Source organism: Bombina bombina, chromosome 3 (genome assembly GCF_027579735.1).
Source record: "Bombina bombina isolate aBomBom1 chromosome 3, aBomBom1.pri, whole genome shotgun sequence".
Taxonomy (NCBI): Eukaryota; Metazoa; Chordata; class Amphibia; order Anura; family Bombinatoridae; genus Bombina; species Bombina bombina.
Genome location: NC_069501.1, coordinates 223,831,945 through 223,854,590, shown reverse-complemented (window position 1 = coordinate 223,854,590; position 22,646 = coordinate 223,831,945). Strand labels below are relative to the sequence as shown.

Genomic DNA, 22,646 nt, shown 5'->3' with positions numbered 1-22,646 from the left:
TACATTTCACTCCTTTTGTGAAAAAAAAACTTACCTTTTAAACTTGACAGCTGCTCCAGCTTCCTCCAGTTGTCGCAAGCCATTTCTGAATTGATGAATTTCAGAAATGATGGATGGGTCATCCTCCAATCACAGCTTCCCCCCGGGGGAATCAGTGTCTGATTCAATGCCATGATTGGAGGAAGCTGGATTTCTCATTTTAGATCCAGGAAGAAGCTTTGCGATGAGTGGAGGAAGCTGGATCTGCTGTCAAGATTAAAAGGTAAGTTTTTTTTTCACAACAGGAGAGAAATGTACATTTTTATGAATTAAAGTGCCCCTGTTTTAAATCAAATTTTTTAAACCGGGCACTTTAGCATCAAAATTTACATTCTATGTCTGCTCAGTGAAACTACCATAATAAAAGCTCATCATCTCGCAGTAATGTGTAAGAAAAAATTGATACGCAACCTGATTATAGCAGGGACTGATAGAGTTGGCTATATATGGGGTATTAAGGGCCTCTACACCATATCCATCCTGTGTTATAGACAGATTATATTCTTCTCACCTCTTCCAGGAGATAGGGTGCTGCCTCGGCCGCCAACGGCACCCCAGCTAAAGTAGCGTATGTTAGAGTAAGGATAAGAGACTAGGAGGGATCTACAAGATATAGACATTATGCATTTTCCAAGAATGAGCTCTGTGGGAAAGAATTATTTAAATGTGTGTCAGTTCTGGGGCGACATTGAAGCTCTAGGGTTTATTTTGCTCACATAGCAAAGAGTGCTCTGAAGTTGCTCTAAGTAAATATAAGCTGTTAAGATATATGACATGTTGAATATGTGAAACATTTAAACATATGAAATCTATATATAACAAAGATAATATAGAAACCTTTTTGGGAATAAAAATACAACACTTTTCCAGTGAGCTAATTGTGAACTAGGGGAGTCTAAGTGCATGTTTAAAGAGAAAAAAAATATTCATGCTCCTAGTGTCGATCAGCAGGAATTAGGGGAGAGGGAGGGAGTGTTCTTTGATCTGTAGGTAATCAAATGATAAATAAGGTGGGCTGGAGAAACTGTAACACAAAAGTTCAGCCAATTCCAGACTTATTCATATTACCGTATAAGGTAATTGGGTACACGCAGTCACCATGCTGGTATAAGGCCCTATGCCAGGGCAATGGAGGAGTAACCGTGGTCACAATGCAGGGAAGCATTATGCTCCATGTATCTTCGGTAGGAATTAGATACCAATATGGAATGTTCACCTGTTTTCTCTGAGTGCCTGCTAGCAGGAGATAAGGGAGAGTCCTTAGACTGCTATGTGGGATGTTCCCGTACTGGCTGGGTGAAATTTTCTCTCCTCGATAGCTCCTGCTGCTAGAATGAGGTGCATTAGGTGCGGTACATGCTGGTCCATGATCCAGAGAGTCAGCCTCTCCGTCTGAAGGGCAGTCTCTAGGAATTGACAGTGGAACTCCACATTTCCTGCGCCGCGGCTCACACTGTGAGGGCTGAAACAATTGGTGAGCATGCTGAAATACCATAAGTAGGCTCTGTTTGAGATCCATAAAATGATCATCTAGGAGTCATATTATAGAATCTTCCTGAGCATCCAATGGTTCCATGTCTTAGAGCACTTGAGAAAAGGGTTACCTATGAGCAGCTATCCGGGTTAATTATGGGGTCTATTGCTGTCTCTGTCCGTTATATTTTTCCGTTCTCTAGGCGGGAGGAAGCGGGGGGGGGGGGGGTGTTCTGAGTCCCTGAGTTGTTTCAAGAAGGCTCCAAGTGTGTAGCACGTTTCTGTGGTTTGTGGCTCAGATAACAGCAGTGTGCCTGTCTGGGTTCTACTAGCGGGATGAGGGGAAGAGGGGGATGAGGGGAATGAGGGGGAATGAGGGGGAATGAGGGGGGATGAGGGGAATGAGGGGGGATGAGGGTAATGAGGGGGGGAAGAGGGGAATGAGGGGGGAAGAGGGGAATGAGGGGGGGAAGAGGGGAATGAGGGGGGGGGAAGAGGGGAATGAGGGGGGGGGAAGAGGGGAATGAGGGGGGGAAGAGGGGAATGAGGGGGGGAAGAGGGGAATGAGGGGGGGAAGAGGGGAATGAGGGGGGGAAGAGGGGAATGAGGGGGGGAAGAGGGGAATGAGGGGGGGAAGAGGGGAATGAGGGGGGGAAGAGGGGAATGAGGGGGGAGAGGGGAATGAGGGGGAAGAGGGGGATGAGGGGAGTGGGGGAGGTATTTAAGCCTTTGGCTGGGGTGTCTGCCTCCTCCTGGTGGCCAGGTTCTTTATTCCCAAAAGTAATGAATGAAGCCATGGACTCTCCTCCCCTTTAGATGGAAACAAACAAAACAAGCCTAGCAACAAGAACACGATTCCAATTTTAAGTTGCGATACTCCTTATTGCAACACATCACCTTTTTTACTCTGTACAGTGCGTTAGTTCTTGGAAAAAGACCATAAATGTATATGCTAAATGTCATTAATACATTTTAGTAAATTTGTGTGCTATCTCAAGTAAAAAAAGAAGTCCATATTTATCAAATACTCATGGATCTGCCTAATATGTTGTACCCTTGAGTATGCTCACCTCCATCCTTTTCACTTGCGTTCTCTCAAACTCTAAGCGTGTCTCAAGCTCCCGAATCTTAGCCTCCTGTCTGCTGACTACAGACTTATCCACCATAGACTGCTCTAGGAATTCCAGCTGACTCTGTAGGCCTTGAAGCTGTAGGATAGAAGACACTTGTATGAATGACAAAAGCATTGCGTTTATTTCCAATCATATTTAATTAAGCGATGTGAAGTGTAAAATAAAAACAAACTTATCACAGAGGTGTCAGAAATGTATGTATGATACGCCGTGAAAGTACAGGGGGATCTGAGAACAAACACTTCAGTTCATACATCACTTACGCCATGGTAACCGGGAGCTTTGTGAATACTTATCCATAAACACTAACTAGAAATCTCTTGAATTATAATAAATATATTTTAACCTAAATGCTATATTGTCAGAAGACACATTACTCTTCAGACTGAAGTATGCTGCAAGAAAACAGAGCACAGCACACAAAAGCTGAGTTCCCACTGAGAACATAAGGTACAAATCGGTTGCATAGTTAAAGTTTTTCAAACACTGCAGGGTACACGTTTATAACAGCAGGAAATAAAAGATCCCCACTTTTCACAAGTACTAGATATACTATACCGATCTTCAATGGGGTGTGTGAGGCTGCTACTGATAACCGCTTCTTTCCTTTCTTACTTTAATAAACTGAGATGAGGAAAAGCATACATATGACTGTACAATATGCATGAACAACTGTGCTGTAATTGCTGCATCCTATAAGCTAAAAGAAAATAAATAGAAGACAAATGTAAAAAGGAAAGAAAAGACAAGAGGGGAGGAGGAGATGGTGAATAAAAGGGTGGAAGATGAAGTCTGCACTAGGTAGGCAGGGAAAAAAGCATGGAGAATTAACACTGGAAAAGAAATGAGACTGATAGATTAAAGCAAGGAGGTGCAAGGAAAGACACATTGACAAACAATGAAGGGGATTAGACAGGAAGGAATAACAAAAAGGAAATCAATAGAGCATTGACCATTTGTTCCTTCCAGCCTTGATTAATCCACCACTGTGGAAGATCTTTCCCTTTTTCCCCCCCATGTAGAATATTGACTGGGAATTTATTTACTTAGTTTCACTAAAGCAGCTCAACATAGCTCTTAATTACAAAAGATAGAGGTTTTAAGGTGTGGGAACTGTAAACAGTAGTTACAGATTGGTGAATAGGAGCAGGTCATCAGTAGCTTCCTTCATGCATCTTGCTCTGTCTGGAAAAGTCTGAATCTAATATGACGTTCCTAGTGAACAGAATGGTCTCCATTGCAAAGGGCTATATATGACATAATGTAGGGTGACCATATTGCCACTTTAAAAAGGGACACATATGAAAAATAAAATAAAGAAATGTTTTGTATAAGAACCCTGACATGTATATTTCATGTGTCCCTTTTTAAAGTGGCAATATGGTCACCCTACATAATGGGATATTAAACAAAAAAGCTATAATGCATATGAACAAGCAGACGTTATATGTGTGAAAATAATTTATGCATGAAAAATGGTTACTCTAACATGATCTAAATTGATACTAAAAATGAACAGGAAAAGGATTGTCCAAAGCCGTTGGTCATTGGCTGAAAAGGATAATTGCTAAAGTTCTATAGTTGGACTGAGACAACTTCACAAGCATATATACGATTTATTCAGGACAGTAACATCCACTTTGAGAAAAAAAAACAGAATTTATGCTTACCTGATAAATTACTTTCTCCAACGGTGTGTCCGGTCCACGGCGTCATCCATTACTTGTGGGAATATTCTCTTCCCCAACAGGAAATGGCAAAGAGCACAGCAAAAGCTGTCCATATAGCCCCTCCTCAGGCTCCGCCCCCCCAGCCATTCGACCGACGGTTAGGAGAAAAAAAGGAGAAACTGAAGGGTGCCGTGGTGACTGTAGTGTATAGAGAAAGAAATTTTTCAAACCTGATTAAAAAATCAGGGTGGGCCGTGGACCGGACACACCGTTGGAGAAAGTAATTTATCAGGTAAGCATAAATTCTGTTTTCTCCAACATTGGTGTGTCCGGTCCATAGCGTCATCCATTACTTGTGGGAACCAATACCAAAGCTTTAGGACACGGATGAAGGGAGGGAGCAAATCAGGTTACCTAAACGGAAGGCACCACGGCTTGCAAAACCTTTCTCCCAAAAATAGCCTCCGAAGAAGCATAAGTATCAAATTTGTAGAATTTGGCAAAAGTGTGCAGAGAAGACCAAGTCGCTGCCTTACATATCTGATCAACAGAAGCCTCGTTCTTGAAGGCCCATGTGGAAGCCACAGCCCTAGTAGAGTGAGCTGTGATTCGTTCAGCAGGCTGCCGTCCGGCAGTCTCATAAGCCAATCGGATAATGCTTTTCAGCCAGAAAGAAAGAGAGGTAGCAGTAGCTTTTTGTCCTCTCCTCTTACCAGAGTAAACGATAAACAAAGATGAGGTTTGTCTAAAATCCTTTGTTGCTTCTAAATAGAACTTTAAAGCACGGACTACATCTAAATTGTGTAACAAACGTTCCTTCTTTGAAACTGGATTCGGACACAGAGAAGGAACAACTATTTCCTGGTTAATATTCTTGTTGGAAACAACTTTCGGAAGAAAACCAGGCTTAGTACGCAAAACGACCTTATCTGAATGGAACACCAGATAGGGTGGATTACACTGCAAAGCAGATAATTCAGAAACTCATCTAGCAGAAGAAATAGCAACCAAAAAAAGAACTTTCCAAGATAGAAACTTGATATCTATGGAATGTAAAGGTTCAAACGGAACCCCTTGAAGAACTGAAAGAACTAAATTTAGACTCCAAAGAGGAGTCATGGGTCTGTAAACAGGCTTGATTCTGACCAAAGCCTGTACAAAAGCTTGTACATCTGGCACAGCTGTTAGTCGTTTGTGTAACAAGACAGATAAAGCAGAAATGTGTCCTTTTAGAGAACTCGCTGACAACCCTTTATCCAAACCCTCTTGGAGAAAGGAGAGGATGTTAGGAATTTTAATCTTACTCCAGGAGAATCCCTTGGATTCACACCAACAGATATATTTTTTCCATATTTTATGGTAAATCTTTCTAGTCACAGGTTTTCTGGCTTGGACCAGAGTATCTATCACTGAATTTGAAAACCCATGCTTGGATAAAACCAAGCGTTCAATTTCCAAGCAGTCAGCTGTAGAGAGACTAGATTTGGATGTTCGAATGGACCTTGTACTAGAAGATCCTGTCTCAAAGGTAGCTTCCATGGTGGAGCCGATGACATATTCACCAGGTCTGCATACCAAGTCCTGCGCGGCCACGCAGGAGCTATCAGAATCAGCGAGGCCTTCTCCTGTTTGATCCTGGCTACGAGCCTGGGAAGGAGAGGGAACGGTGGAAATGCATAAGCTAGGTTGAACGACCAAGGCGCCACTAATGTATCCACTAGAGTCGCCTTGAGATCCCTGGATCTGGACCCGTAACAAGGAACCTTGAAGTTCTGACGAGACGCCATCAGATCCATGTCTGGAATGCCCCATAATTGAGTCAACTGGGCAAAAACCTCCGGGTGGAGTTCCCACTCCCCCGGATGGAAAGTCTGACGACTCAGATAATCCGCCTCCCAGTTGTCTACTCCTGGGATGTGAATTGCAGATAGATGGCAGGAGTGATCCTCCGCCCATTTGATGATCTTGGATACCTCTCTCATCGCCAAGGAACTCTTTGTTCCTCCCTGATGGTTGATGTAAGCTACAGTCGTCATGTTGTCTGACTGGAATCTTATGAATCCGGCCTTCGCTAGTTGAGGCCAAGCCCGGAGAGCATTGAATATTGCTCTCAGTTCCAGGATGTTTATCGGGAGAAGAGACTCTTCCCGAGAGCATAGACCCTGAGCTTTCAGGGAATCCCAGACCGCGCCCTAGCCTAATAGACTGGCGTCGGTCGTGACAATGACCCACTCTGGTCTGCGGAAACTCATTCCCTGAGACAGGTGATCCTGGGTCAACCACCAACGGAGTGAGTCTCTGGTCATCTGGTCTACTTGAATCTTTGGAGACAAGTCTGCATAGTCCCCATTCCACTGATTGAGCATGCACAGTTGTAATGGTCTTAGATGAATTCGAGCAAAAGGAACTATGTCCATTGCTGCAACCATCAATCCTACTACCTCCATGCACTGAGCTATGGAAGGCTGCAGAATAGAGTGAAGAACTTGACAAGCGTTTAGAAGCTTTGACTTTCTGACTTCTGTCAGGAAGATCTTCATTTCTAAAGAATCTATTATTGTTCCCAAAAAGGGGACTCTTGTTGACGGAGACAGGGAACTCTTTTCTACGTTCACCTTCCACCCGTGAGATCTGAGAAAGGCTAGAACAATGTCTGTATGAGCCTTTGCCTTGGAAAGAGACAACACTTGAATTAGAATGTCGTCTAGATAAGGTGCCACTGCAATGCCCCTTGGTCTTAGAATCGCCAGAAGGGACCATAGCACCTTTGTGAAAATTCTGGGAGCAGTGGCTAACCCGAATGGAAGAGCCACGAACTGATAATGTTTGTCCAGAAAGGCGAACCTTAGGAACTGATGATGATCTTTGTGGATAGGAATATGTAGGTACGCATCCTTTAAATCCACGGTAGTCATATATTGACCCTCCTGGATTGTAGGTAAAATTGTTCTAATGGTTTCCGTTTTGAACGATGGAACTCTGAGAAATTTGTTTAGAATTTTTAAATCCAGAATTGGTCTGAAAGTTCCCTCTTTTTTGGGAACTACAAACAGGTTTGAGTAAAACCCCTGACCTTGTTCCACAGTTGGAACTGAGTGTATCACTCCCATCTTTAACAGGTCTTCTACACAATGTAAGAATGCCTGTCTCTTTATTTGGTTTGAAGATAAGTGAGACATGTGGAACCTTCCCCTTGGGGGCAGTTCCTTGAATTCTAGAAGATAACCCTGAGAGACTATTTCTAGTGCCCAGGGATCCGGAAAATCTATTGCCTGAGCAAAGAGAGAGAGTCTGCCCCCTACTAGATCCGGTCCCGGATTGGGGGCTACCCCTTCATGCTGTCTTGGTAGCAGCAGCAGGCTTCTTGGCCTGTTTACCCTTGTTCCAGCCTTGCATTGGTTTCCAAGCTGGTTTAGCCTGGGAAGCGTTACCCTCTTGTCTAGAGGCTGCAGAGTTAGAAGCCGGTCCGTTCCTAAAATTGCGAAAGGAACGAAAATTGGACTTATTCTTAGCCTAGAAAGGCCTATCCTGTGGGAGGGCATGGCCCTTTCCCCCAGTGATGTCTGAAATAATTTCTTTCAATTCTGGCCCAAAAAGGGTCTTACCTTTAAAAGGGATATTAAGCAATTTTGTCTTGGAAGATACATCCGCCGACCAAGACTTTAGCCAGAGCGCTCTGCGCGCCACAATTGCAAACCATGAATTTTTCGCCGCTAATCTCACTAATTGCAAAGCAGCATCTAAAATAAAGGAATTAGCTAACTTAAGTGCGTGAATTCTGTCCATGACTTCCTCATATGGAGTCTCCATATTAAGCGACTTTTCTAGTTCATCGAACCAGAAACACGCCGCCGTAGTGACAGGAATAATGCACGAAATTGGTTGGAGGAGGTAACCTTGCTGAACAAAAATCTTTTTAAGCAAACCCTCCAATTTTTTATCCATAGGATCTTTGAAAGCACAATTGTCCTCAATGGGAATAGTCGTGCGTTTAGCTAGGATAGAAACTGCCCCCTCAACCTTAGGGACTGTTTGCCATGTGTCCTTCCTTGGGTCGACCATGGGGAACAATTTCTTAAATATAGGAGGTGGGACAAAGGGTATGCCTGGTTTCTCCCACTCCTTATTCACTATGTCCGCCACCCTTTCAGGGATCGGAAAGGCATCAGGGTGCACCGGGACCTCTAAGAATTTGTCCATCTTGCACAATTTTTCTGGAATGACCAAAGAGTCACAATCATCCAGAGTAGATAGCACCTCCTTAAGTAATGCACAGAGATGCTCTAACTTAAATTTAAACGTCACAACATCAGGTTCTGCCTGTTGAGAAATTCTTCCTGAATCTGAAAGTTCTCCCTCCGACAAACCCTCCCTCAATGCCACTTCTGACTGGTGTGAGGGTATGACAGATAAACTATCGTCAGCGCCTTCTTGCTCCACTGTATTTAAAACTGAGCAATCATGCTTTCTCTGAAATGCTGGCATTTTGGATAAAATATTAGCTATGGAATTATCCATTACTGCCGTTAATTGTTGCATAGTAACAAGCATTGGCGCGCTAGATGTACTAGGGGTCGCCTGCGCGGGCATAACTGGTGTTGACACAGAAGGAGAGGATGATGAACTATCCCCACTACCTTCATTTGAGGAATCATCTTGGGCAACCTTATTAAATGTGACAGTACTGTCCTTACTTTGTCTGGACGCTATGGCACAATTATCACATACATTTGAAGGGGGGGACCACCTTGGCCTCCATACATACAGAACATGTTCTATCTGAAGGTACAGACATGTTAGACAGGCTTAAACAGGCTAATAATGCAAAAAAAACGTTTTAAAACAAAACTGTTACTGTCTCTTTAAATGTTAAACAGAGCACACTTTATTTCTGAATGTGTGAAAAACTATGAAGGAAATATCCACTCTTTACCAAATTTTCCCCACAGTGTCTTAATGCTTTAAAAGTATTGCACCCCAATTTTCAAGCTTTTAACCCCTTAAATGAGGAAACCGGAGCCGTTTAATCGAATTACAATTTTTAACCCCACTACAGTCCCAGCCACAGCGTTTGCTGCGACTTCACCTGTCCTTAGCAGTTGTACGATACCAAATTAAGTCTTCCAGGAACGTTTTCAATGATCACCAGACCCTCCTCACATGCAGCTGCATGCACTGCATCCAAAAGAAACTGTGCAATTATGGCGCGAAAATGAGGCTCTGCCTACTATAGTGAAAGGCCCTTCCTGACTGGAAAGGTGTATAAACAACTGCCTGGCGCCTAAAAACGTTCCCCCACAATAAAAGTTTTATAAATCACCTCAGATTTCATAAAAAACTTAAATAAAGCAATCGATTTAGCCCACAAGAGTGTCAACCAGTGTATAGCCCATAATAAGCCTTCATTCTGTTAAGAGTCTAAGGCCTAGATTTAGAGTTCGGCGGTAAAAGGGCTGTTAACGCTCCGCGGGCTTTTTTCTGGCCGCACCATAAATTTAACTCTGGTATCGAGAGTTAAAACAAATGCTGCGTTAGGCTCCAAAAAAGGAGCGTAGGGCATTTTTACCGCAAATGCAACTCTCGATACCAGAGTTGCTTACGGACGCGGCCGGCCTCAAAAACGTGCTCGTGCACGATTCTCCCATAGGAAACAATGGGGCTGTTTGAGCTGAAAAAAAACCTAACACCTGCAAAAAAGCAGCGTTCAGCTCCTAACGCAGCCCCATTGTTTCCTATGGGGAAACACTTCCTACGTCTGCACCTAACACTCTAACATGTACCCCGAGTCTAAACACCCCTAACCTTACACTTATTAACCCCTAATCTGCCGCCCCCGCTATCGCTGACCACTGCATTACACTTTTAACCCCTAATCTGCCGCTCCGTAAACCGCCGCCACCTACGTTATCCCTATGTACCCCTAATCTGCTGCCCTAACATCGCCGACCCCTATATTATATTTATTAACCCCTAATCTGCCCCCCACAACGTCGCCGACACCTACCTACACTTATTAACCCCTAATCTGCCGAGCGGACCTGAGCGCTACTATAATAAAGTTATTAACCCCTAATCCGCCTCACTAACCCTATCATAAATAGTATTAACCCCTAATCTGCCCTCCCTAACATCGCCGACACCTACCTTCAATTATTAACCCCTAATCTGCCGACCGGAGCTCACCGCTATTCTAATAAATGTATTAACCCCTAAAGCTAAGTCTAACCCTAACACTAACACCCCCCTAAGTTAAATATAATTTTTATCTAACGAAATAAATTAACTCTTATTAAATAAATGATTCCTATTTAAAGCTAAATACTTACCTGTAAAATAAATCCTAATATAGCTACAATATAAATTATAATTATATTATAGCTATTTTAGGATTAATATTTATTTTACAGGCAACTTTGTAATTATTTTAACCAGGTACAATAGCTATTAAATAGTTAAGAACTATTTAATAGTTACCTAGTTAAAATAATTACAAATTTACCTGTAAAATAAATCCTAACCTAAGATATAATTAAACCTAACACTACCCTATCAATAAAATAATTAAATAAACTACCTACAATTACCTACAATTAACCTAACACTACACTATCAATAAATTAATTAAACACAATTGCTACAAATAAATACAATTAAATAAACTATCTAAAGTACAAAAAATAAAAAAGAACTAAGTTACAGAAAATAAAAAAATATTTACAAACATAAGAAAAATATTACAACAATTTTAAACTAATTACACCTACTCTAAGCCCCCTAATAAAATAACAAAGACCTCCAAAATAAAAAATTCCCTACCCTATTCTAAAATACAAAAATTACAAGCTCTTTTACCTTACCAGCCCTGAACAGGGCCCTTTGCGGGGCATGCCCCAAAAATTTCAGCTCTTTTGCCTGTAAAAAAAAACATACAATACCCCCCCCCCCCCAACATTACAACCCACCACCCACATACCCCTAATCTAACCCAAACCCCCTTAAATAAACCTAACACTAATCCCCTGAAGATCTTCCTACCTTGTCTTCACCATCCAGGTATCACCGATCCGTCCTGGCTCCAAGATCTTCATCCAACCCAAGCGGGGGTTGGCGATCCATAATCCGGTGCTCCAAAGTCTTCCTCCTATCCGGCAAGAAGAGGACATCCGGACCGGCAAACATCTTCTCCAAGCGGCATCTTCTATGTTCTTCCATCCGATGACGACCGGCTCCATCTTGAAGACCTCCAGCGCGGATCCATCCTCTTCTTCCGACGACTAGACGACGAATGACGGTTCCTTTAAGGGACGTCATCCAAGATGGCGTCCCTCGAATTCCGATTGGCTGATAGGATTCTATCAGCCAATCGGAATTAAGGTAGGAATTTTCTGATTGGCTGATGGAATCAGCCAATCAGAATCAAGTTCAATCCGATTGGCTGATCCAATCAGCCAATCAGATTGAGCTTGCATTCTATTGGCTGTTCCGATCAGCCAATAGAATGCGAGCTCAATCTGATTGGCTGATTGGATCAGCCAATCGGATTGAACTTGATTCTGATTGGCTGATTCCATCAGCCAATCAGAATATTCCTACCTTAATTCCGATTGGCTGATAGAATCCTATCAGCCAATCGGAATTCGAGGGACGCCATCATGGATGACGTCCCTTAAAGGAACCGTCATTCGTCGTCTAGTCGTCGGAAGAAGAGGATGGATCCGCGCTGGAGGTCTTCAAGATGGAGCCGGTCGTCATCGGATGGAAGAACATAGAAGATGCCGCTTGGAGAAGATGTTTGCCGGTCCGGATGTCCTCTTCTTGCCGGATAGGAGGAAGACTTTGGAGCACCGGATTATGGATCGCCAACCCCCGCTTGGGTTGGATGAAGATCTTGGAGCCAGGACGGATCGGTGATACCTGGATGGTGAAGACAAGGTAGGAAGATCTTCAGGGGATTAGTGTTAGGTTTATTTAAGGGGGTTTGGGTTAGATTAGGGGTATGTGGGTGGTGGGTTGTAATGTTGGGGGGGGGGGGGGGTATTGTATGTTTTTTTTTACAGGCAAAAGAGCTGAAATTCTTGGGGCATGCCCCGCAAAGGGCCCTGTTCAGGGCTGGTAAGGTAAAAGAGCTTGTAATTTTTGTATTTTAGAATAGGGTAGGGAATTTTTTATTTTGGGGGTCTTTGTTATTTTATTAGGGGGCTTAGAGTAGGTGTAATTAGTTTAAAATTGTTGTAATATTTTTCTTATGTTTGTAAATATTTTTTTATTTTCTGTAACTTAGTTCTTTTTTATTTTTTGTACTTTAGATAGTTTATTTAATTGTATTTATTTGTAGCAATTGTGTTTAATTAATTTATTGATAGTGTAGTGTTAGGTTAATTGTAGGTAATTGTAGGTAGTTTATTTAATTATTTTATTGATAGGGTAGTGTTAGGTTTAATTATATCTTAGGTTAGGATTTATTTTACAGGTAAAATTGTAATTATTTTAACTAGGTAACTATTAAATAGTTCTTAACTATTTAATAGCTATTGTACCTGGTTAAAATAATTACAAAGTTGCCTGTAAAATAAATATTAATCCTAAAATAGCTATAATATAAATGTAATTTATATTGTAGCTATATTAGGATTTATTTTACAGGTAAGTATTTAGCTTTAAATAGGAATCATTTATTTAATAAGAGTTAATTTATTTCGTTAGATAAAAATTATATTTAACTTAGGGGGGTGTTAGTGTTAGGGTTAGACTTAGCTTTAGGGGTTAATACATTTATTAGAATAGCGGTGAGCTCCGGTCGGCAGATTAGGGGTTAATAATTGAAGGTAGGTGTCGGCGATGTTAGGGAGGGCAGATTAGGGGTTAATACTATTTATGATAGGGTTAGTGAGGCGGATTAGGGGTTAATAACTTTATTATAGTAGCGCTCAGGTCCGCTCGGCAGATTAGGGGTTAATAAGTGTAGGTAGGTGTCGGCGACGTTGTGGGGGGCAGATTAGGGGTTAATAAATATAACATAGGGGTCGGCGATGTTAGGGCAGCAGATTAGGGGTACATAGGGATAACGTAGGTGGCGGCGATTTGCGGTCGGAAGATTAGGGGTTAATTATTTTAAGTAGCTTGCGGCGACGTTGTGGGGGGCAAGTTAGGGGTTAATAAATATAATATAGGGGTCGGCGGGGTTAGGGGCAGCAGATTAGGGGTACATAAGTATAACGTAGGTGGCGGTCGGCAGATTAGGGGTTAAAAATTTTAATCGAGTGGCGGCGATGTGGGGGGAGCTCGGTTTAGGGGTACATAGGTAGTTTATGGGTGTTAGTGTACTTTAGGGTACAGTAGTTAAGAGCTTTATGAACCGGCGTTAGCCAGAAAGCTCTTAACTCCTGCTTTTTTCAGGCGGCTGGAAACTTGTCGTTAGAGCTCTAACGCTCACTGCAGAAACGACTCTAAATACCAGCGTTAGAAAGATCCCATTGAAAAGATAGGCTACGCAAATGGCGTAGGGGGATCTGCGGTATGGAAAAGTCGCGGCTGAAAAGTGAGCGTTAGACCCTTTAATCACTGACTCCAAATACCAGCGGGCGCCCAAAACCAGCGTTAGGAGCCTCTAACGCTGGTTTTGACGGCTACCGCCGAACTCTAAATCTAGGCCTAAGAAAATGGCTTACCGATCCCCAAGAGGGAAAATGACAGTCTTCTAGCATTACACAGTCTTGTTAGAAAAAGGACTAGTCATACCTTGAGCAGAAAAGTCTGCTAACTGTTCCCCCCAACTGAAGTTCTCTGGGCTCAATAGTCCTGCGTGGGAACAGCAATTGATTTTAGTTACTGCTGCTAAAATCATACTCCTCTTTTAAACAGAACTCTTCATTCCTTTCTGTTTTAGAGTAAATAGTACAAACCGGCACTATTTTAAAATAACAAACTCTTGATAGCAGAATAAAAAACTACAACTAAACACCACATACTATTCACCATCTCCGTGGAGATGCTACTTGTTCAGAGCGGCAAAGAGAATGACTGGGGGGCGGAGCCTGAGGAGGGGCTATATGGACAGCTTTTGCTGTGCTCTTTGCCATTTCCTGTTGGGGAAGAGAATATTCCCACAAGTAATGGATGACGCTGTGGACCGGACACACCAATGTTGGAGAAATACATTTTAAAATATCCCCTCTTAGATGCAAAACAGAGAAAAAAAATAGACATTAATTGAAAATATACAATCCCAATAAAAGATACGCCACCCCACCCACAAACAGAACTTATTGTGCTGTTTAATTACACCCTGTTCTTATTCTATAGTACAAGAAAAGGGAAAGACAACAGGAATTTTGTTTTACCATGAATGCTCTGTTTGAATGGCTCAGGTCAGTGCTAAACGGAATATGTAACCACAGTTTAAGCTATGCCTTATTAATCTGAAAGCTTCAGGTCAGTGCTACAATTTGCATTGGAGTAATATGTTTTTAGTTTGGCTCTTGTGATCTTTCTCAATAAGCCTCTAAATGTCAGCAATAAAAGGTTGCGGACTGCTGAGAGATTCAATTATCAGGTCAAATTGGCTGCATATTTATATTTACACTAACTCATAATGGTGCAATAAAATCTACAATAAAAAGTGCTGCCTACCTGGCAAGTACAAAACTGTCATCATTTTAAGCTCCTATTAATATTATGGATGTATTTAGCTCATGTTCCATACAAGATATATCAGCAACGTCTAGAGTAGGCAATAGTCTTCAGGCGCTTCTCGGGTACTACAGTAGCTAGGTTAAAGGGACTGATTGGCAAACGTACATTATCACAGTTACTACTCACCATGCTCTCCTGTGCCTACAGCACTCTTCAACGCCGTTCTTTTATTTTAACCACTCACTGGTTCCAGAAGACTAAACAGCACATCTTCCTATTGGGCGCTGCCATCTTATAGCTTAGCTACTCTTGCACTTGAAGACAGAAGCTGCGCACATTCACAGATCAGTGACTGACAGCTATATTGAGCACCTGGGTTAGTGTGCATGATACAAAGTGGGAGCTTTATATTTTTGCAAGGGCTGCATTGGCTCTATATTATTCATGTGGTGGTCGTTTTTCTTTTTTTCTATTATATGTACCTTTTAAACTGTCAGAAAACCTGCAAAAATGTAAACCTCCCTCTCTGTATTATGTGTGTAAATTAAAAACACACAATACAGCAGTGAAAAAGCCGGCAAATGATCTCTGAATGTTCACCACTTCTGTCTCAGGGTGCAAAAATACATGCGCTCCAACATGGCCACCATGAAAATACAGAGCTTCCCCAACCGCTACCTGGAAAGTGTTACAACTAGAGAACAGCTCTGAAGAGAGGCATGACAATAGCATGGCGAGTAGTAACCATTCTGTTTACGTTGTGTACGGCACTTTTTAGTATAGGGTTATTAAACTTCCTTTTATTCTCGTCAGCATTGAAACATGTTGAGAATGAGGCAGTTATCTTCCTACTAATGTTTATTGGGTGATGCTACAATGAGCATTTTTATTTAGTACACAACTGATACTGCTGCATTTAAGTAGCTTTAACTTCACATTTGTCAGACACAAAATTAAATAAATAAAAATTGTGTATCAGACAAATAAAAGAGCTGTGTTTTCTTGTCTGAGTACTGCCTCCTCCCAATACTAAAAATCTAATGGCTGTACCTCCTCATAAGTGCAGAGAGAATGTTTAAAAGACCATGACAAGCTATGGGGCAGGTGACAAAATGAGCTGTTGCCTCTTATGACTTCTCATTCAGTCATTAAAGCTTTATTAGATATGCAAAGGTTCCCAGTGACAACGATTGCATACTGGGATAGAGCTACAAAATGAAGCACTCACGATAGATGTAGAAGATATATATAATCCCTGACATGAGGAGCATAGAGGCAAGAAAAGAACAAACACTGAAGAGAAACATTCCAAATTACATTTCATGGAGCTCAGATTCCCGATCCTTTTACATGCTGCACATTTACTGCTTGATATATGCAGAAGCTTATATATATATCCCTAACTGGCATCAACAAATAAATAACCTATAACCAAGAGGCTTTTTAAGTGGTGTGTACATGGACTGCAAAATAATGCACATTTTACAAACATTTTTGTGTGCATATAGTTTGAAATGCAGCATTTAAAGTTTTTTTCATAAGCATCACAAACTAATGTCTCTTTAAGAGTGAAAAAACATAATTTATGCTTACCTGATAAATTTATTTCTTTTGTAGTGTGTTCAGTCCACGGGTCATCCATTACTTATGGGATATATTCTCCTTCCCAACAGGAAGTTGCAAGAGGATCACCCAAGCAGAGCTGCTATATAGCTCCTCCCCTCACATGTCATATCCAGTCATACGACCGAAACAAGACGAGAAAGGAGAAACTATAAGGTGCAGTGGTGACTGGAGTTATAATTTTAAAATTTAGAACCTGCCTCAAAAAAAGACAGGGCGGGCCGTGGACTGAACACACTACAAGAGAAATAAATTTATCAGGTAAGCATAAATTATGTTTTCTCTTGTTAAGTGTGTTCAGTCCACGGATCATCCATTACTTGTGGGATACCAATACCAAAGCTAAGTACACGGATGATGGGAGGGACAAGGCAGGAACATTAAACAGAAGGAACCACTGCCTGTAGAACCTTTCTCCCAAAACCAGCCTCCGAAGAAGCGAAAGTGTCAAATTTGTAAAATTTGGAAAAAGTATGAAGTGAAGACCAAGTTGCAGCCTTGCAAATCTGTTCAACAGAGGCCTCATTCTTAAAGGCCCAGGTGGAAGCCACAGCTCTAGTGGAATGAGCTGTAATTCTTCCAGGAGGCTGCTGTCCAGCAGTCTCATAGGCTAAACGTATTATGCTACGAAGCCAAAAAGAGAGAGAGGTAGCCGAAGCCTTTTGACCCCTCCTCTGTCCAGAGTAAACGACAAACAGAGAAGAAGTTTGTCGAAAATCTTTAGTTGCCTGTAAGTAGAACTTCAGAGCACGGACCACGTCTAGATTATGCAAAAGACGTTCCTTCTTTGAAGAAGGATTAGGACATAACGATGGAACAACAATCTCTTGATTGATATTCCTGTTAGAAACAACCTTAGGTAAAAACCCAGGTTTAGTACGCAGAACTACCTTGTCTGAATGAAAGATCAGATAAGGAGAATCACAATGTAAGGCAGATAACTCAGAGACTCTTCGAGCCGAGGAAATAGCCATCAAAAACAAAACTTTCCAAGATAAAAGCTTAATATCAATGGAATGAAGGGGTTCAAACGGAACACCCTGAAGAACTCTAAGAACCAAGTTTAAGCTCCACGGAGGAGCAACAGCTTTAAACACAGGTTTAATTCTAGCCAAAGCCTGACAAAAGGCCTGGACGTCTGGATGCTCTGCCAGACGTTTGTGTAAAAGAATAGACAGAGCTGAAATCTGTCCCTTTAGCGAACTAGCGGATAAACCCTTTTCTAAACCCTCTTGTAGAAAAGCTAATATCCTAGGAATCCTAACCTTACTCCATGAGTAACTCTTGGATTCGCACCAGTATAAATATTTACGCCATATCTTATGGTAAATTTTTCTTGTCACAGGTTTCCGAGCCTGTATTAAAGTATCAATAACCGAATCCGAAAACCCACGCTTTGATAGAATCAAGCGTTCAATTTCCAGGCAGTCAGCCTCAGAGAAATTAGGTTTGGATGGTTGAAAGGACCCTGAATTAGAAGGTCCTGCCTCAGAGGAAGAGACCATGGTGGACAGGACGACATGTCCACTAGGTCTGCATACCAGGTCCTGAGTGGCGCTATCAGAATTACCAATGCCCTCTCCTGTTTGAGCCTGGCAATCAGCCGAGGTAGCAACGGAAATGGTGGAAACACATAAGCTATGTTGAAAACCCAAGGGGCTGCTAATGCATCTACCAGCACCGCTCCCGGGTCCCTGGACCTGGATCCGTAACAAGGAAGCTTTGCGTTCTGGCAAGATGCCATGAGATCCAGATCCGGTTTGCCCCAACGACGAATCAGTTGAGCAAATACCTCCGGGTGAAGTTCCCACTCTCCCGGATGAAAAGTCTGGCGACTTAGGAAATCAGCCTCCCAGTTCTCTACGCCTGGGATGTGAATCGCTGACAGGTGGCAAGAGTGAGACTCTGCCCAGCGAATTATCTTCGAGACTTCCAACATCGCTAGGGAACTCCTGGTTCCCCCTTGATGATTGATGTAAGCCACAGTCGTGATATTGTCCGACTGAAATCTGATGAACCTCAGCTTTGCTAACTGAGGCCAAGCCAGAAGAGCATTGAATATTGCTCTTAATTCTAGAATGTTTATTGGGAGGAGTTTCTCCTCCTGAGTCCACGATCCCTGAGCCTTCAGGGAATTCCAGACTGCTCCCCAGCCTAGAAGGCTGGCATCCGTTGTTACAATCGTCCAATCTGGCCTGCGAAAGGTCATTCCTTTGGACAGATGAACCGGTGACAACCACCAGAGAAGCGAATCCCTGGTCTCCTGGTCCAGATTTAGCAAAGGGGACAGATCTGAGTAATCCCCATTCCATTGACTGAGCATGCATAGTTGCAGCGGTCTGAGATGCAGGCGCGCAAAAGGCACTATGTCCATTGCCGCTACCATTAAGCCGATTACCTCCATGCACTGAGCTACCGATGGGCTTGGAATGGAATGAAGGACACGGCAAGCATTGAGAATCTTTGATAACCTGGACTCCGTCAGGTAAATCTTCATCTCTACAGAATCTATAAGAGTCCCTAGAAAAGGAACCCGTGTGAGTGGTAACAGAGAACTCTTTTCCACGTTCACTTTCCACCCATGCGACCTCAGAAATGCTAGAACTATCTCTGTATGAGACTTTGCATTCTGAAAATTTGACGCTTGTATCAGAATGTCGTCTAGGTACGGAGCCACCGCTATGCCTCGTGGTCTTAGTACCGCCAGAAGTGAGCCCAGAACCTTCGTAAAAATTCTCGGGGCCGTGGGTAACCCGAAGGGAAGAGCCACAAACTGGTAATGCCTGTCTAGAAAGGCAAACCTTAGGTACCGATAATGATCTTTGTGAATCGGTATATGAAGGTAAGCATCCTTTAAGTCCACCGTGGTCATATATTGACCCTCTTGGATCATGGGTAGGATGGTTCGAATGGTTTCCATCTTGAACGATGTTACCCTTAGGAATTTGTTTAAGATCTTTAAGTCCAAGATTGGTCTGAAGGTTCCCTCTTTTTTGGGAACCACAAATAGATTTGAGTAAAATCCTTGTCCCTGTTCCGATCGCGGAACTGAGTGGATCACCCCCATGATTAAGAGGTCTTGTACACATTGTAGAAATGCCTCTCTCTTTACTAGGTTTGTCGATAACCTCGAAAGATGGAACCTCCCTTGTGGAGGAGAGGATTTGAAATCCAGAAGGTATCCCTGAGATATAATCTTTAACGTCCAGGGATCCTGCACATCTCTTGCCCAAGCCTGGGCAAAGAGAGAAAGTCTGCCCCCCACTAAATCCGTCTCTGGATAGGGGGCCCTGACTTCATGCTGTCTTAGGGGCGGGAGTAGGCTTTCTGGCCTGCTTGCCCTTGTTCCATGACTGGTTGCCTTTCCAACCTTGTCTGTAACGAGCAGTAGTTCCTTCCTGTTTTGGAGCGGAGGAAGTCGATGCTGCTCCTGCCTTGAAGTTACGAAAGGCACGAAAATTAGACTGTTTGGCCTTTGGTTTGGCCCTGTCCTGAGGAAGGGCGTGGCCCTTACCTCCCGTAATGTCAGCAATAATTTCCTTCAAGCCGGGCCCGAATAAGGTCTGCCCTTTGAAAGGAATGTTAAGTAGTTTAGACTTGGAAGTTACATCCGCTGACCAGGATTTAAGCCAGAGCGCTCTGCGCGCCTGTATGGCGAATCCGGAATTTTTAGCCGTAAGTTTGGTTAGATGTACTACGGCATCTGAAACAAACGCATTAGCCTGCTTAAGGGTTCTAACTTTGCTCAAGGCCTCATCCAATGGCTCTGTGCGAATCGCCTCTTCCAGAGACTCAAACCAGAATGCCGCTGCAGCCGTGACAGGCGCAATGCATGCAAGAGGCTGCAATATAAAACCCTGTTGAACAAACATTTTCTTAAGATAACCCTCTAATTTTTTTATCCATTGGATCTAAGAAAGCACAGCTATCCTCCACCGGGATAGTGGTACGCTTGGCTAACGTAGAAACTGCTCCCTCCACCTTAGGGACCGTCTGCCATAAGTCTTGTGTGGTGGCGTCTATAGGGAAAATTTTTCTAAATATCGGGGGAGGGGAAAAAGGCACACCGGGTCTATCCCACTCTTTACTGATAATTTCTGTAAGTCTTTTTGGTATAGGAAAAACGTCAGTACACACCGGTACTGCATAGTATCTATCCAACCTACACAATTTCTCTGGAATTGCCACCGTGTCGCAATCATTCAGAGCCGCTAATACCTCCCCTAGTAACACACGGAGGTTCTCAAGCTTAAATTTAAAATTTGAAATTTCTGAATCCGGTCTCCCCAAATCAGAACCGTCACCGACAGAATGAAGCTCACCGTCCTCATGTTCTGCAAGTTGTGACGCAGTATCAGACATGGCTCTCGTGTCATCAGCGCGCTCTGTCCTTAACCCAGAGCTATTGCGTTTGCCCCTTAATTCGGGCATATTATATAATACTTCTTTCATAACATTAGCCATATCATGTAAAGTGATTTGTAAGGGCCTAGATGTACTAGGTGTCTCAATCCTACGCATCTCCCGAGCGGGAGACGCAGGTACTGACACGTAAGGAGAGTTAGGCGGCATAACTTCCCCCTCGTTGTCTGGTGATAGCTTCTTTATCGGTACAGATTGACTTTTATTCAAAGCAATATCAATACAATTGGTACACATCGTTCTATTGGGCTCCACATTGGCTTTTGAACATGATGAACAAACAGTTTCCTCTGAATCAGACATGTTAAAACCGACTTAGCAATGAAAATAACAAGCTTGGAAATCACTTTCAATAAGTTTTACAAGCAATATAAAAAACGCTGCAGCGCTTCAAAAATACAGATATAATTAAACAATTCTTAACAAGAAGTGTACTATTAGCAGAGGATTGCACCCATTAGCAAAAGGATGATTAACCCCTCGATACCCAAAACGGATAAAACAGATATCAATTAAGATTTAACGCTTTTAATCACAGTCAGCACACTGTCACAGATCTGCTGTGACTGATTACCTCCCTCACAAATGAAATTTGCAGACCCCTGAGCTCTCTAGAGACGTCCTGGATCAAGGAGGAAGAAGCAGAAAGACACTGCAATAATTTTAACTGCGCAATAAGGCGGTAAAACAAGGGCCCTCCCACTCCAATCACAACAGTGGGAGCCCTGATATAACGGTTTCCATGCAGAAAAATATGTTAGCCATGTGGAAAAAATCATGCCCAAAGCGATTTATCACCAAAGTACCTCACAAAAAAACGAATAACATGCCAGTAAACGTTTTATTAAAAAACAACATTTTTCAATGTCATGCAAAGCTATCACTAAGCCTGCTACCAGTCGCTACCACTGCAGAGAAGGCTTAAGTATTATTTCAGTGTTAACAGTATTTTCTCAGTCAAATTCTAGTCCCTAGAATATAACTCGACTGCGCATACATTTATCAGCCTGATACCAGTTGCTACTACTGCATTTAAGGCTGTACTTACATCATACGGTAACAGCAGTATTTTCTTAGTCAATTCCATTCCCAGAAAATAAAGTACCGCACATACCTCATTTGCGGAGGACCCCGCATGCTATTCCCAGTCTGAAGTTACCCCACTCCTCAGAATGTCGAGAACAGCCAGTGGATCTTAGTTACGCCTGCTAAGATCATAGATAAAAAACGCAGGCAGTTTCTTCTTCCAAATACTGCCTGAGATAGAAAAACAGCACACTCCGGTGCCATTTAAAATAACAAACTTTTGATTGAAGAATAGTTAATAGTTAAGTAAAAAACTCCAGCTCCTCTCGCGACCTCCTTCTTTGTTGAGGGTTGCAAGAGAATGACTGGATATGACATGTGAGGGGAGGAGCTATATAGCAGCTCTGCTTGGGTGATCCTCTTGCAACTTCCTGTTGGGAAGGAGAATATATCCCATAAGTAATGGATGACCCGTGGACTGAACACACTTAACAAGAGAAAGGGATATTGCTTATATTCATAGAACAATCGGTATTAAAGGGACATTCCAGCCAAAATTAAAATCCATGTGGATGCTATAGCTTTTATAAGAAGCATTTTTGCTAAGTGTATTTAAGTATGCACCGTG

The 22,646-nt window shown here is 42.5% G+C and overlaps 1 protein-coding gene across 9 annotated transcripts in view; it reads right to left on the bottom strand.

The window, feature by feature from the left end:
* Positions 1-22,646, bottom strand: part of MYO18A (myosin XVIIIA) — a 527,256-nt gene that overhangs the window by 87,528 nt on the left and 417,082 nt on the right. For all 9 annotated transcript variants that reach the window (XM_053706173.1, XM_053706175.1, XM_053706166.1 and 6 more), the window contains one exon: positions 2,583-2,720. In XM_053706173.1, coding sequence (XP_053562148.1) covers positions 2,583-2,720 — 138 coding nt within the window. The remainder of the gene's footprint in view (positions 1-2,582; positions 2,721-22,646) is intronic.